The 15,725-nt window shown below is 40.2% G+C and overlaps 1 protein-coding gene across 7 annotated transcripts in view; it reads right to left on the bottom strand.

Moving 5' to 3' along the window:
• The window catches only part of rapgef2b (Rap guanine nucleotide exchange factor 2b), a 125,444-nt gene that overhangs the window by 34,371 nt on the left and 75,348 nt on the right, over positions 1-15,725 (bottom strand). For 6 of the 7 annotated variants that reach the window (XM_086106108.1, XM_086106111.1, XM_086106110.1 and 3 more), the window contains one exon: positions 7,628-7,759. The exons of the other annotated variant lie outside the window; for it this stretch is intronic. In XM_086106108.1, coding sequence (XP_085962234.1) covers positions 7,628-7,759 — 132 coding nt within the window. The remainder of the gene's footprint in view (positions 1-7,627; positions 7,760-15,725) is intronic. 7 annotated transcript variants of the gene reach the window in all.

Raw genomic sequence — 15,725 nt, 5'->3', positions numbered from 1 at the left:
TATCACTACTACCACAATTTTCAAAAATATTAGAAAAACTATTTTCTCGCAGACTTGATAGCTTTATACAAAAGCATGCGCTGTTAAGTGAGAATCAATATGGCTTCAGGGAAAAACGGACCACCTCAATGGCAGTTATGGAGTTTGTGGAAGCAATAGCCACTAATATAGAAAACAAAGAAGTTACTGTTGGGGTTTTCCTAGATCTAAAAAAAGCTTTTGACACAATAGATCACAGTATATTATTGAAAAAACTAGAAAGATATGGCATTAGAGGTGTAGCTTATAAATGGATAAAAAGTTATTTAGAAAACAGATATCAGTACGTGCAACTCAACAATAAAAAAACGAATCAACTGAAAATCACTCACGGAGTTCCTCAGGGGTCAGTGCTTGGTCCAAAACTATTCATCTTATATATAAATGATATCTGCAAGGTCTCAAAACAATTTAAATGTGTCCTATTTGCTGATGATACAACTTTCTACTGTTCTGGAATAAATCTGAAACAGCTCCTGACAACCATAGAAAACGAATTAAACAAATTAAAAAACTGGTTCGACAGAAATAAATTGTCACTTAACCTGAAAAAATCGAAGTTAATTGTTTTTGGCACAAGACCAATCAAACACCAAGCTAAAATTATGGTAAACTCAATTGAGATAGAAAGAGCGTATGAAACCAAGTTTCTCGGATTAGTAATAGACTCAAAACTATGTTGGAAGCCACATATCGATAACGTAAAAATTATTATTACCATATATGACCTACTGTGTGGAAATATGGGGAAATGCCTGCAAAACAAACACACTCCCTATTCTCAACCTACAAAAAAAAGCAATTCGAATTATTAATAGATCAAAATATACGGAACCCACAAATCCACTATTTATCAAATTAAATACGATGAAATTTTATGACCTGGTTGACTTTAAAATCGCCCAATTAATGTACAAAGCACACAATAACCTGCTCTGCCAAAACATTCAGAAGTTTTTCGAAATTCGAGAAAGCAGCTATGATTTAAGAGGTACCAACTTATTCAAAACACTCAAAACAAGAACAAACATCAAGCAAAGAAGTGTATCTATCAAAGGTGTTAATCTGTGGAATAATCTCGAAACGGACCTGAAAATGAGTAAATCGCTTGCCGAGTTCAAAAACAAATTCAAAAAAATAGTACAAACAACCTACATCAATCAGAGTTAAAATGATAAATTCAAAACATTAAATATAATGATAAATCAGAACTAAGTTGATAAATAGAGAAAGGTATTGAAATATCCATTATGAATACAAGAGAAAATTGACACAAGAGTGTCAGGGTGTGGAAGTATATAATCCCGATACAAACCAAAAGTTGTAAAAATATCACGGTTAAGGGTAAAGTATGAGCCTTAATGGAGACTTCTTTCTTCTTACTTTTTTCTTTTCTGATTGATATAAAAATGATTTATTAGATATAATCACATAACGGGGTAGGACTAGATAAGTTTTTTACTTCTTCCTACTCCCTTGAACATAATAACTGTGTTGAATGAAGATTGATTTCTTTCTTTTTACTTTTTTTAATCTACCTTATTTTCTGTGAAATTATTACTGTATATATGTTTTATGTTCAATAAACAAACAAATAAACAAACAAACAAAATATGGTAATTTTTGTAGAAAAATAACCAAACCAAAAAATGCTAAAATTTGATGAAAAATACAATATTTCACAAATATTAGACCCAAAATACACAAAACATTAGACATGAAAAATTATCAAATGTTAGAAAACAAAACATTTTAGACAAAAATGTGCATATATTTATAAATTTGCAACAAGACTAAAAAATATTTAATTTTAGACAAAATGGCCATTAGCAAGCCCTCCAACAGAAATCTTAAACATATAAACAATAGAGAACTACACAAAAAAGTCCAAAGATTCGAGAGAAAATTACAAAAAAAGACCAAAATATTGAATGCAAAAGTAACTTAAGAAAAAAACATTTTATGAAAAATGAACAAATTGGAAAACAAAACTAACTAGGAGAAGAGGAGAAAAAATATATTAAAAGTAAAATAAGAAAAAAGAATAATTAAATATGTAAAAGATAATGGACATAAAAATAGGTCAAAGATATACCGCACCAACAAATGGTAAAAAAAAATCAATATTAGATACAAATAAAAGGTTAATATTTTAACAAATAAATACATTTTACAAAAAATGTTAGATTTGACATGCAAATATTGGACAAAAAAAGGACACTCATGTTGAATATTTTTGAAAAACGGCCAAGAGACAAGACAAAAATATTAACTCAAACGTTGTGCTCCAGCTTCCAACAAGAGCAACAAATTCAGGCGTTCAAGTTCAAGTGTTTCAACCACTTTCTCAGCACACAACCACACATCAGCTCTAGCGTTGCATGACAAACAGGCTGCCTCGCACAGAACAAGCTTATTAACTCTTCCTTTGCCCCCGAGTCAGCGCCAAGCCTGCAGGCAACGTCTCATTCTTTGAAAGCCCTGATGCAATTACTCCTTCTTCGGCGTGATCGGGAAAACAAAATAGTGGAGGAAAACGGCAGGTGCAAAAGCATCTTCCGAGAGCTCACCTCATTGGCTAGGGGAGCGAATGTGGTCTTGGAAAAATGCCTGTAAAACTCCAGCGCCAGACGCATTGTGGGCACAATTCACACCTTTAAAGGTAAAGAATACCGAGTACTGGAGACCCAACTCGTGTTCTCGTGTCATCTCCTCAAATACGAACCAAGAGTGGAGCAGATCATTAATGATTCATCAACACGGGGTCGGCAAGGACATTTGGGCGTGGACCCACCGGTGGGCAGGGCCAGCCCATGTGAGGAGTTTTGATTAAAAGATGAAAACGGTGTATCACGATTCAAGCAAAAACAATGTTTATGGTTGACGATGTTATTACAAAATACATCAAGGATTTCCTAAGGCGATGGAATGGCACAAGCCAAAACATGAGGGACAAACAACAATCATGATGCTCAAAATATTTCATTCAATTTAAAAAATACAAAAAGAGAAGAAAAACTATAAAAAAATATCTCAGAGAACAATAGAAAAAACTAAATTGGGAGAAAAACATTCATTGTTACACTACACACAAAAAGTTATTTTCCCCAAAAATTTAACAAAAATGTGAGGAAATTAGAGGCCAAATATTAAGACAAAAATAGAATAAAGCAAAAATAGACAACATTAAAAGACTTGATAAAAGCTATGAAAACAGCCGGATAAATGGCACAAATCCAAACTAGCAGAGGCACAATTGGGAGACAAAATTTAACCTCAATTGTAAACTCAGAATCAAGTGAGCCGACAATGGGGAGAAATCAGAGTGTAAATGTCGAGTCATTGCTGACTTTCAAAAAGGCCGCCCCCATCCATGTGCTGCCTTTTGTGTCATCCGAAATCCATACATTAAAAGTCAGTTGCTGTTAATATTTCATCAGCGCTATTCTTGGATCAATGCTTTCAAAGGCCGCTTGAAGGGCCAGTGTCATCATTTATTCAAGCACGCAGACACACACACACACACACACACACACACACACACACACACACACACACACACACACACACACACACACACACACACACACACACACACACACACACACACACACACACAGTCCTGTCATGTTGTTGACTGTGACCATGAGAATGGGTTCTCGTTGGTAATTAAGCTTTTCGGAGCTTCCTATCCAAAAACCTCTAAAGTCAGCACTTCCTAGGAAGTAAAATCGCTTCATGAGCTCCCAAGAGAAACTTATTAAAAACCACGCGGCATCCAACACATCATTCCAAACGAGTCAAGTATTTATCTGAGAGGAAACCGCAGGCAAATTCACAAGAATAAAAATGGGAAATTTGAAAAAGTCCTGAACTTAGGAAAATTACTTCTATTATTTTGACTTTTATCTTGACATATGTTGAATGCTTCCAAAATAGCAATATTTTTTCTACAACTTTAAATATAATTTAAAAGAACAACCAGAAAATGAATGAGGAACAAAAAAAAAAAGAATTATTAAGATAATTTAAATAAAATGTAAAAACTATTTGAGGAGACTGAGATAATGTGGTTGCAAAACTGTGCACACCGACTCATCACTGGGATGCAGCTGCGTTCACAGTAAATTAATCAAATTCAAACTCATGTTAAATATGGGTCAGCGCATACCAGCCACCATTTTAATGTGTCTAATTAACCCCAAATAAACTTCAGATTTTCAAATTGACTTTCTGGTGTGTAACCTTTTTATAGCCAATGAGGTTCATTGTCTAATGGGAGTGTTGTTGTGAACTGGCAGGCTGGCAAAAGTAAATGTGGGCTTATGTTCTTTAAACAACAAGTCATCACTTAATGCCGTTTGCGGTGCAAATACGCAATGGAACCCCCCCCCCCTGCGGGCTCTTAAAATAAACCCACTGAGGGGTCAGGGGGTGATTAAGAGCAGCAATTACATGTCACCTATCAATCATTTTCTTAGCTAAAGTAGTTATTTGAAAACCCAAGCTCTAGCTGGCATACAGCCGAGGGCAACATTTGATTATGATAAAGACAATTCAGCTCGCATGCACAAAATACTAAATATTGGACATCAACATTGGAAAAATAGGGTGAAAATACTAAATATTAGCAAAATATACAAAATGTTAGACAAAAACTAAGCAAATATTGCACAAATAGATAAGGAAACTATTATATGTTGTGGTAATATGGTAAGTAAAACAAAAGGAAAAAAAATACAAAAAAACACAAAAAATATGAGGTGTAGAAAAATCTAATTTTAACAAAAATATGACAGATGAAAAATAAGAGGAAAATACGGAAAAGCTGAATAATACAAATAATGGTCTACGATGCTACACAAATGTAAGATCAAAACTAGTGAGGAGCCTGGATATTAAACGCAGCATTAAGACGTAAATGAACGGCAAAGTGACTGTGTAGCATGTGTGTGTGTGTGTGTGTGTGTGTGTGTGTGTGTGTGCGTTTGACAGATGGCCGTCACACACCGGCCTGTCAAAAACACACACAGACGCACGCACGTGCACAGGGGTTGACGTCGAGTGATGGTGTGGACTTTGAAATGGAGCTCGCAAAGCATGTGGCGGCGCTAAGATGCGTTGGCATTAAGAGGATTAGCCGGTGCAAGACTTTTGCGCTCTTCTAAGCTGTTTTATTTACGCCCACGGGGGTGAGGATGCTATTTTTTATGTTCTTTTATTAAAAATGCCTTTCGTTAATCCATCAATTTCAACTGCTGCATCAGTTGCGCTCACATCTTTCTTTGAAAGTTCACACGTTTGAATGACATTTGAAACACTCCATGGCCAGAAAAGTACACACCTCTGCATTTTGTAAGATACTTATTTGAAATTATCGACATGTTAAACATCGAAGTTGAGAGACACATGTTTTTCTTTGTCATGTTGTTTGTCGCCATTAGGTTCACTGAAGGGTTCACTCAAAAATTCTCCTCGTCACTGTCCAAATTGTAATGCCACAGCTTGAGTTGTATTACTTGGATTCAGGGTGCTTTTCATTGGCAAGTTGGGAGCCTTTATATTTCAACTTCATTGATGTAATCGTTGACGTCCAATTACCGTATTTTCACGACCATTCGACGCACCGTATGGTTGGGCGCAGTCTCATTAATGGGTGCTATTTCTGTATTTTACACATAGACAAAACGCACTGTATTATTGGGCGCAATTTTAAAGTGGTAAAACATACGCCAGCTTAAACATACGGCATGCATGCGCGCACGCTAAAAACACGTTAGCTTGTAGCATACGGTAGCATGCCAAGACATACAAGCTAAAAACACGTTTTTAAAAAGGCAACGGAAAACTGAGTTCCGTTGTATTTTATTTAGCCATCGTACAATGTACTCACGTTTTTCGATCAATCATCACCCAGAAATCCATCAAAGTCCTCATCCTCTGTATCAGAATTGAACAATTGTGCAAGTACCGGTAATCCATCAAAAATGCCGTGTTCCCTCTCGTTGTCAGTCACTCTCATTGCCATGTGGCTCCACAGAAATGATGCCGGCTTTGCCAAAAAGTCGAACAACAGTGCAAGCAGACACGTTCGTCCAAGCAGCCACAATCCATTCGCAAATTGTGGCGTAACTCGCCCGGCACTGCCTCTCACTCTTTGTAAAGTTGTGTTTGCCATCGATCATTCATTGTTCCCATGCCGCTCGCAACTTTACTTTGAACGCCCGGTTGATGCCGATGTCCAGCGGTTGGACTTCTTTAGTCAAGCCTCCGGGAATAACGGCAAGATCAGAGTTCATTTGCTTGACTTTGTTTTTCACCGCTGCTGTGAGATGGGCACGCATGCCAAAAGCATAACCGATGGCTTGAAGTTTGAACTGAGCTTCGTAGGCGTGTCTCTTTGTAGAATTTATTTTCGGGGGTTCTTAGAAACCAAAACCGAAGTTGTTTTGCATAAATGCACATAGCCACACTCTCTACAGGTGTTGGTACCTGCTTGTAGCGTCCCTTTAGCGTCCACTTACACGCCCACCCTTCACTCATTGGCGGACCGCTTCCCCGCATGCCTGTCACTCACATCTGCCTTTTCTCTCTCTTTCTCTCCATATATGTATATATACACGCCCACCCTTCACTGATTGGCCGACTTCTTTGCCGCATGCCTGTCCACAGTCACTTCCGCCTTTTCTCTATATAAACAGCGTGTCGGCTGTCAGTCAGGTTTTGGAACTCAGCGCATAGACAAGACGCTCCGCATCATAAGGCGTCCTGTCCATTTTGGAGAAAATTTTAGACTTTTAATGGCGCCTTATAGTCGTGAAAATACGGTAAATGATTTGCGGTATCTTTGTTTGATGTTATAGTGTGATTCAGATCCGAGTGGAGTTTGGACATACGGGTATGTGCTTTTCATTGTCACGTTTACTGTCAGAAGGCAAGGGGATCTATCCATCTCTTTTTAATGAAAAGCATTTATCTCCTCAATTTGTGGCTTATTTCTCTCATGTTGTATTTTGGATGTCAACCTTTGGATGGCTGTTCTGGCAGTTCTGTGTAAAGTCAGCGAAGGTAAATACATTTGAGGTCTTCTGTTGCCAACAATTTTGTGAGATTTGTGTATAAAAAAAAACTAACCTTTTTCTCTTTGTCCCACATTCTGCTTTACCCCGTCATCAACTTTACGCACACACCAACCAGGAAATCATTCAAAGACGAAAAGTTTCACCAAACCACATTAACACATCTTCCTTTGCGCTATGTGGCGGTAACAACAACCTGGGCTAAACTTCACCCCTGCCCGACATTCAAGGATCTTAAGTCTCTCTGCCAAGCTGCAGTCACTATTTCCAACCACCCTGGGCTTTAGTACCAAGAACAAATAATTTGCGCAAGCTGAGCGAATAGCAGGAGGGAGATTCAACCCCCTGCCCAAAAGAATTGAATTAATTCATAGCAACTGCAAATAGGTGTGAATACACTGTACTTACCGTCACATCTAGTTATTGAAAAGAAACTACGAACGCGTAGTAACGCAGCAGTTAGGGCCACTGTCCGAGGGACGGCTTTGGTTTTTGCCCCCGTGCCTCACCTGATAAATATCGGACAAGCTGCTGCTTCCGGAGTCGCTGGTGATACTACACCCCGAGTGACTGGAGGACACGTGCGTCACCTGTGGGTGTAAGCCGTCGGCCAGGTGAAGTCGGCTGAAGTCTGCGGGCAGCTGCACACATACACACGACACACGCACACGGTCAGTATGGCGACGCTGACGACAGCAAGGGCCGCTCTGGGAGACCGCACTTTCGGAACATGGTACGAACCAACTAATGGGACTAATGGGAAGAATTTATATACAAAAACATAAACTTGCTGTGCAATGAGAAGAATGAACACGGGGCCCTCAAGATGCATTCCTAAGGCGGCGTGATGCAAATAACGGTACGCAAGTTTGACTGCGATGCGATCCATCACCAAGCGATGTTAAATCAGAATTTGTATGAGAAACACTTCTAGGCCATGAATATAAAGCAATCCAATACAAAGGTTAACAGAGCATGTCTTCTTATGTTGCATGACCTCTTCTACTGTAGTATCTGTGACTTTAAGTGTGTGTGGCTTTAAAAAGGTGAGGTGTGGCTTGGTGAGTGACATGAGCGTCAGAAAAAAAAGTGTGTGTTGTTTTGGTTTGGCCTTTTTTTGTAATGCTCTTTAATTATTGCAGACATAAAATTGTTCAGGGCAGCCCGGTAGTCCAGTGGTTAGCACGTCGACTTCACAGTGCAGAGGTACCGTACCGGGTTCAATTCCAGCTCCGGCCTCCCTGTGTGGAGTTTGCATGTTCTCCCCGGGCCTGCGTGGGTTTTCTCCGGGTACTCCGGTTTCCTCCCACATTCCAAAAACATGCATGGCAGGCTGATTGGTCACTCTAAATTGTCCCTAGGTGTGAGTGAGGGCGAGCATGGTTGTTCGTCTCTGTGTGCCCTGCGATTGGCTGGCTACCAATTCGGGGTGTCCCCCGCCTACTGCCCGAAGACAGCTGGGATAGGCTCCAGCATCCCCGCGACCCGAGTGAGGATGAAGCGGTTCGGAAGATGAATGAATGAATGAATAAAATTGTTCATTGAAAAGCACCTGGCTTTAAATCATGTCGGATGATTGTTGAAAATACACTCATGAAATATTCACATTTTAGACAAACTGAAGAAGCATGTAATAAACGTTGGGTGTTATGCTATTCCCCTCCAGTGTTTTAGAGGGCGCTAATGCATATTACATCATTTCGACCATTGTCTACCATATTTTAATGGCTAAAAGTGTACTATATATTGTTCTGGTTCGAAACCACAATGTTAGTTTTTTTTTGTTTTGTTTTTGTTTTTAATCTTTGGGCCATGCCCTAGACCTCTAAAAATTTTTAATAGAAATCGTACTTTTCTTGGAAAGCAACAAAAAGTACAAAGTATAAAAAAAAAAGATCTATGGCTTTTCTATGGCTTTTCAGTATTTGAAGTTATTGATGTGAACGTGCCAGGACACAGGTGAAAAAATGTGTTTGCAAACAGTGTTAAAGGAGCTTTAGTTCTCTAATGCATTTTTTATAATGTCATTTGTTTTTATTTCTCATTGTTGATGACAAACGGTAGTTCAGCCCATGTATTAGACATTGCTCACAAGAGCACCTAAATGTCTGGGCGCTAATAACAATAACAACGGCACGCTTGACCAGAGGCGATCTGGGTGAAGTGGAGCAGATGAGGAAGACGGTGGCTCGAGGAAAGATTTTGGCCAAGGACGGACCCCTCTCTGCTCCACCAATTTGGCGAGTGCAGCCAGCCAGATAATTAAACAGCATGGCAATTTTTTTGACACCCAGCAATCACACCCAAGCTCCAGTGCACCGGAGATGACTATCTCGATAGTGTTCTCAATTTGCCTTGAAGAAATGCACCAGAGTGCACCTGGGCAAGGAAATGGCAAGTTTGACACACATTTTCAGATTTTTTTTTTCCCCCAAAACACAAAGATTCCCTGTCAATTCTTCTTGTTGATTTGTGAGATTTAGCATGACACACAGAAGTATATATTTACTCTCAGGAAATTGACGAACGGGGGTCGACCCACTTCCCGGTGCGCCACATTTGGAACGGCGGGTGGTGCACAGATGTAATATTGATGGTGCGCCACACCGCCAGATGCGCAGCCAGCCAGCCTACTGGGTATCATCTCTAAGTCGGGTAAATATAACATCGGGCAGTGTGAAATATTTATATGCACTGACCCGATGAATTACTTTTCGACTGTTTGATCACATGCACTATATACCAATTAGATAAACATGACTTCCTTTTAAATATATAGAAGAAATGGTGTGGTGTTTTTTCGACCCAGCATTTGAAATTTCCACTGGTGTTTTTTTTTTTTTTTTTGTTAACTATTTTACATTTCATAATCATCTTCCTGGAAAAAAAAGTCTAATTAGACCAGAGGTTTTTTTTCAAGGCGATGATAGTGTATGTTAGCTTGTTAGCCACCCGATGGCTTTAATGAGGGAACGTCCCAGGCGGATGTACAGCATTCCCAGCGTTTGTAAATTAATGGTGGTATTAGAATGATGTGTTCTACATGCAAAAATGTTTGCAGTGGTACAAGATGAATGCATTTCAAGTCAAGTATTAAGTCAAGTATCAAGTACAACTTTATTGTCAAATGTGCTGTATGTGCATACAGCACAGATGAAATGTCTTGCCTCTCACAACATACAACAAGAGGAGCCGCTGCGAGTGCCCGCGCCGCCATCGAAAGAAAGGTTAACAAAGACCAGGCAAATGTTAATCACGCAGCCTGTATTCGTCATTGGTAGTTACGCTTGTATGAATCTATACAGCAGGGGAAAAAGACTGAAAACCATTGAGATTTATTTAGTCAGAGAAAAAATAATTTGGACGTAATTGAAGCTTTGAAGTTGGCATTATCTGAATTGATTGCAGAAAAACAAATTGTCATTGTGAATCATTTTCAAAATAGGTATGGTAGAATATTGACAGTAAACATCCATTTTCATATTGCACTTTCTGTACATATTAGTGTGCTTTTTTTTTTTCTTTGACACGAGTTGCATCTGCACTCCTACTTTTTTCAGACGAGTATCTGCGTGCAACGCCCAAATGAGTAGCATCCCTTCAAGTTGTTGTCGTTGTTAGTGGCTGACATCATGCAGAAAGTAGATATCTAAACTAGTTAGAAAGACTGGTCGCACGGAGTATTTCGATTGGAGTATTTCCCAACTCACCAATAATTACATCCCCCTGTGTGGTTTCCACAATCACAGTGAAAGCCCCATCAAACACGGGACCATCCCCCATTGGTAAAGAGGATAATAAAACATTTAATCCTTTCTCTGCACTCATTTAGGTCATCCGTCTGTGGGTCAATAAGCCGGCGAACGATCGTTGGGTCAGCATGTGGTCCATTGACCTCCACTCTTGGACGGCACGCGACGGAAACTACGCTACGCTCGGACAATCGTTAGCCTTGATTGATCTGACGGTAACATCTAGAAATAATACACGATAAGTGTATTATTTCGGGTAATTTGCAGAGGCTGAAATGCGCTCCCGTGGTTTGTCTGGCAAGTGCATGTGTCCAATCAGCTGTCACGGGGTATGTCCGGCGAGGGTTGGAGAAAGCCAGGCGTTAATGCTGGAGCCGCAGAGCTCACCCACGAGCTAGCTCCGGTCGACATGTGAGCAGATGTGGCGCTCCTTAAATTACACTGCAGACCTAATGACCTAGATCAGCGGGTAGGGAAGTGTGGGGCTGCCTCTCAATGTATTTAGCGCCTGGCTACTGTACCAGAGAATCACTGCGAGATGTCCATTACGGCCACGAGCAGCTAATGTGAGCATCCAGTGATGTGTGAGGGCGAGGCGAGTCGAGACCCTTTTCCACTAGCCTGGAGAGTACACAACATTATATATTTTATGCTTTGATTGTCAAATTAAAACTGCAAACAGAAGGGTAGGTGATTTATGGCGAGTCATCAAATTTTGCCGTTACGCAATGACGGAAATTATGTTTCACAATTTAGTGTCGCCCATCTGTCAAGTACCGGTAAATTATTTCTCAAGCCGTGGCACACATTTTAAGAACAACTCTCACGGCACATCACAACAAAACTGTCCCGAAAAGTAAATACACTGAAATCATCTTGTTTCACAAATCAGAACTCTACGTCTCTTTAGGTGAACACAAAACGATTTTCCTGTTGTCTGAATGCGGCAGGTGGATGCCTGTCAGTATAGTTGGCTGGGATAGCTATAACAACAACATGCTATTTAATAACAAATACTAATTCATTTCTTTTGAAATTAGATAAAGATGATGAACCCTTTTATGGTGGTTGCGAATCAGTGGTCTCTAACTGGCTCAAATTTGGTGCCAATCAGACCAGACTTCATGCCATGTTTATTGTTTAAGGGCCCCTGGAAATGGACAAAATGAGTCCAAGATGTGCTAACCCAAACATTGAACCAAAAGCTTAGCCTCCAACCAATAACCCTAACCCAACAAACTGACCCCATCACTAAACCCCAACCTAAAACCTGACCCAATTCAAGCTAGTCCCGCTTTAATACAAAATGGTTTGTTTCTTGATTTTTTTTAACTATGGCAAGTCATCAAAATCTGCCAATAACTTACACTGGCAACCAATGACAGACACCAAAACATTTTGCACTTGAGCGTTGTCCATCTCAAGTATATGTGGTTCAAATTTGAAACTCGAGGACCAGTTAAGTCTTTGAAGTGCACCGATGAATCACCAACATGACCCTAAAATTGAAGCTTCAAACCTACTGTACATTGCACTTTGAGAGGTTTTTCTTGTGGCCTTACTGAAATTTTGAGGATTTCATTTAGCATCACCATCTGTATAATATACGTGGGGGCTCAAATTTGGTCGCATATTAAGACAAAATCCCCAAGGACAAGTTGGTCTTGAAGAACCCTAAGAAATGTTGAATTGCTGTTCTAAGTGTTGAAGGGCGTCGGGGCCTGCCAGAGTTGTCTTGACCGTGCGGTCGGCTGTCTTGAGCCTTAGGGATCAAGAGATTAACGCCTCTTTTGGCAGTATGTCTGATTGAATAGGCCTGATATGCTAACTTCTTCTGTGCTGGCTGGTCAGCAGGTAGCCAAAAAAGTGACCTTATATGTCAGCTACACTATGCTTCTACACTTTCACAGACAGCCATACACATGAACTGCATGGTGTGGGGGAGGGGGGGGGGGGCGCAACTGTGTTAGAAGTGTAAATGGTTGATTTTTTTTTTGGTTAAAGCAAAAAATGCTTGTTAGCCAAAACCTAAGGCCAATGCTATAAAGCACGCTAAACCCAACTCCAATGCGTAACCATAAAAGTTCATCTCAACCTCTTACACTAACTTAACCCAAAAACTTAAACTACTCACCAAAACCCTGAATTCTAAACCAAACATAAACCACCTTGAACCTAAACCCTAACCTAACACCTAAACCATCAAAACCATAAGCCTGGTAACCCCGGCCACCCTCCACTCCGCTTCTATTCTTTTACGTTAAGTCCAACCTCTCATCTATGTTGACGTGGTTACAACTCAGTGTCGGCTGCGGTTTACCCCTTGGCCGAACACCTTTCCTGCTGGGATGAGTAAATATTCACACAAGCTATAATAAATATGCTAACGATGTAGGAAACAATCAAATGGAGGGAGTGTGACAGTAGGTAAGGAGGCTACCCTGTAAACATGAGACGCAGAGAAGCCATGACAAGCGCGCAGCCACTGTGCATTATGTGCCCAATATTATTTTTACACCAAGATAAATGTTACGGCAGTGCACACCTTTATCGTTTCTGAGAAAGTGGCACGTCAGCATTCAAGTGTCCAGTTTAGCAAGGTAAAATGACAACGGGCGTTGTCTTGTAGATTGTGAGCATCTGAAGCAGTCAACAGCATCAGTGCTTCAAACCCTTAAGATAAATCCTCACGCTAACCTGTCCAAACCCCTAAAACCTGCACTAAACTCTAAACCTACCAACCATTGTGTCTCAGCCTTACCCATGAAATGTAAGCCCAAAACCCCAAATCGAAATCCTAATACTAAATCTAACCCACTTCGAAACAGTTTTATCTTCAGCCACTCCCAAAACCTCACTCTAAATCCAAACCCTACCCTTAACCTTCAAAACGCTAGCGTGTCTATGGCTTGGCTTCCTAACCATCATCGTAAATCCGAACCATAAACCATTTCATCTCAGCAGCTAGTAAATTGTTCACCACCAAGACGAGCCAAAAATTCAGTGCAGATGATTAAAAACAGGTGATGCGCATACAAGACGTCGGTGGTGCCATGAAGCTTCTGAAGCACACAAATTTGAGCATGTTGCATCCACCATCATTACAGTCATTTGTTGTCACTTGTGAGCATGGTTAACGGGTTGGGGATGGGAGTGAGGGATGCTTGATTTACGTGCCTGCGTGAGCACTTGGGTGTGACTAACACTGGCGGTGTTGACGGGAGATCAATCCCGTCGAGTGCGTGTGTTCTCGGGGCCTGGGACCAGATAGTGTTCAGCACCACGGACAGCGACACCACAGACTATAGTCCTGATGGCAAAAAAAACGCAATCCACTGGAAACACTGCAAATCCTCCCGAGGGTTGCGAAGTCAAATCAAAACCTCTCAAATTGCCCATTTGAGTCTTAGGTGTTCCAAACGGTAGTGTTAAAACTACAACTGTATATTGCAAACCCAATGTAAATCTAACCCGAAATTTAGCTTTCCCCTAATTCCTAATCACAACAACCCTAATCAGGCTATGACCATTCTACACCTAAACCTGACGCAATACTTAGTTTCACCTTTAAATCTAACCTTAATCATACTCCAAAAGCCTAACTCAAAATCCCTCAGTATAACTACCAAGCAACCACCCGAACAACAAACCTAACCCAACCAAAAATACTACCGCAAAACCGAAAATTTACAGAGAAAACCTATATCCAAACCTGAAGCTCTAACTTTAACCCCTAACATTACCCAACCCTAAATCCTAAAATTAAACTCAAGACTAACCCACCTCGAATCGCCATAAAATTGATCCTAATGCCTAAACCCCAATGTTTGTTTAGCCTTAAATCCTTAAACCCTAATGAAAAAAAATAAAAACCCTCATCTAACTAAAACCACCCAACTCCTAAACAAAACAAATCCCGAACACTGTATCAAGACCTAACCCAGTGCTTCTCAAATAGTGGGCCGCGCCCCCCGTCAAGGAGGGCACATTTGACCTCAGGGAACATGCTTTTTTATTTAATTTTTTAGATTTTTTTTTTTTTTTTTTTTACTGTCCGAGAATAAAGTTCAGTTGCACCTCCACTACATTAGGGAGCAGTGGCGCTCTCATTAGCAGAGTGTACGGAGGGAGCACTCGAAGGGACGAAATACGACGGAGCGTATGTCACGCTTGGTTTCACTGTGACTACGGTGGGAGACGAGTTAAGACCGCTGCGCTTACTGTGTCTAAAAATGTTGGCCGCGGACGGCATGAAGCCAAATAAATTAAAGCGTCACTTAAATACATTCCACCCAATCATGCTGAGAAGCCGCTTGAGTTTTTTCAGCGAAAATGTGCCGAATATTGCTGACAATCATCCCGCTTTGTGACTGCTACTTCAGGAAAGTAAAATACAGGTCCCAGCTACACCTCGAGCATGAGCCGAGAGTTGCTGTGTCCTGCTTCAAACCTCGCTTCGAAAAGCTGTGCTTTTCAAAACGTGCTCATTGTAGCCATTAATCCAGACACCATCTTTGATTTAAAAAAAAAAAAATCTGCACAAATTATATATATTTTTTGTAGGTTCAAGTTTATTGTGCTCCCTGAGTTAATGTTGGTGATCAGTTTGATTGCATTTTTTTTATTGTATGTAATTTTATTTTTCATATCACATGGTTTGACATGGTCATTAAAAAAAATGTTTCCAGTTTAAGGATTTAGTTTTATTTTTGAATTTCAGATGCCCTTTAAATCTTTTCTGTTTCAGTTAGAAAAGCTATTCTTTGTTATAAGTTGGTCCGTATTTCTTTTTTATTCTTGTATACGTTAAGGATACAGTGTTGTGCAGAGGTGTACTTATCACAATTTTAAAGAC

The sequence above is a fragment of the Hippocampus guttulatus genome, chromosome 2 (assembly GCF_054856545.1).
Source record: "Hippocampus guttulatus isolate MCC_2025c chromosome 2, RoL_Hgut_1.0, whole genome shotgun sequence".
In the NCBI taxonomy this organism is placed as follows: Eukaryota; Metazoa; Chordata; class Actinopteri; order Syngnathiformes; family Syngnathidae; genus Hippocampus; species Hippocampus guttulatus.
Note: the sequence above shows the minus strand (reverse complement) of the source record. Positions and strands in the feature narration are given on the sequence as shown.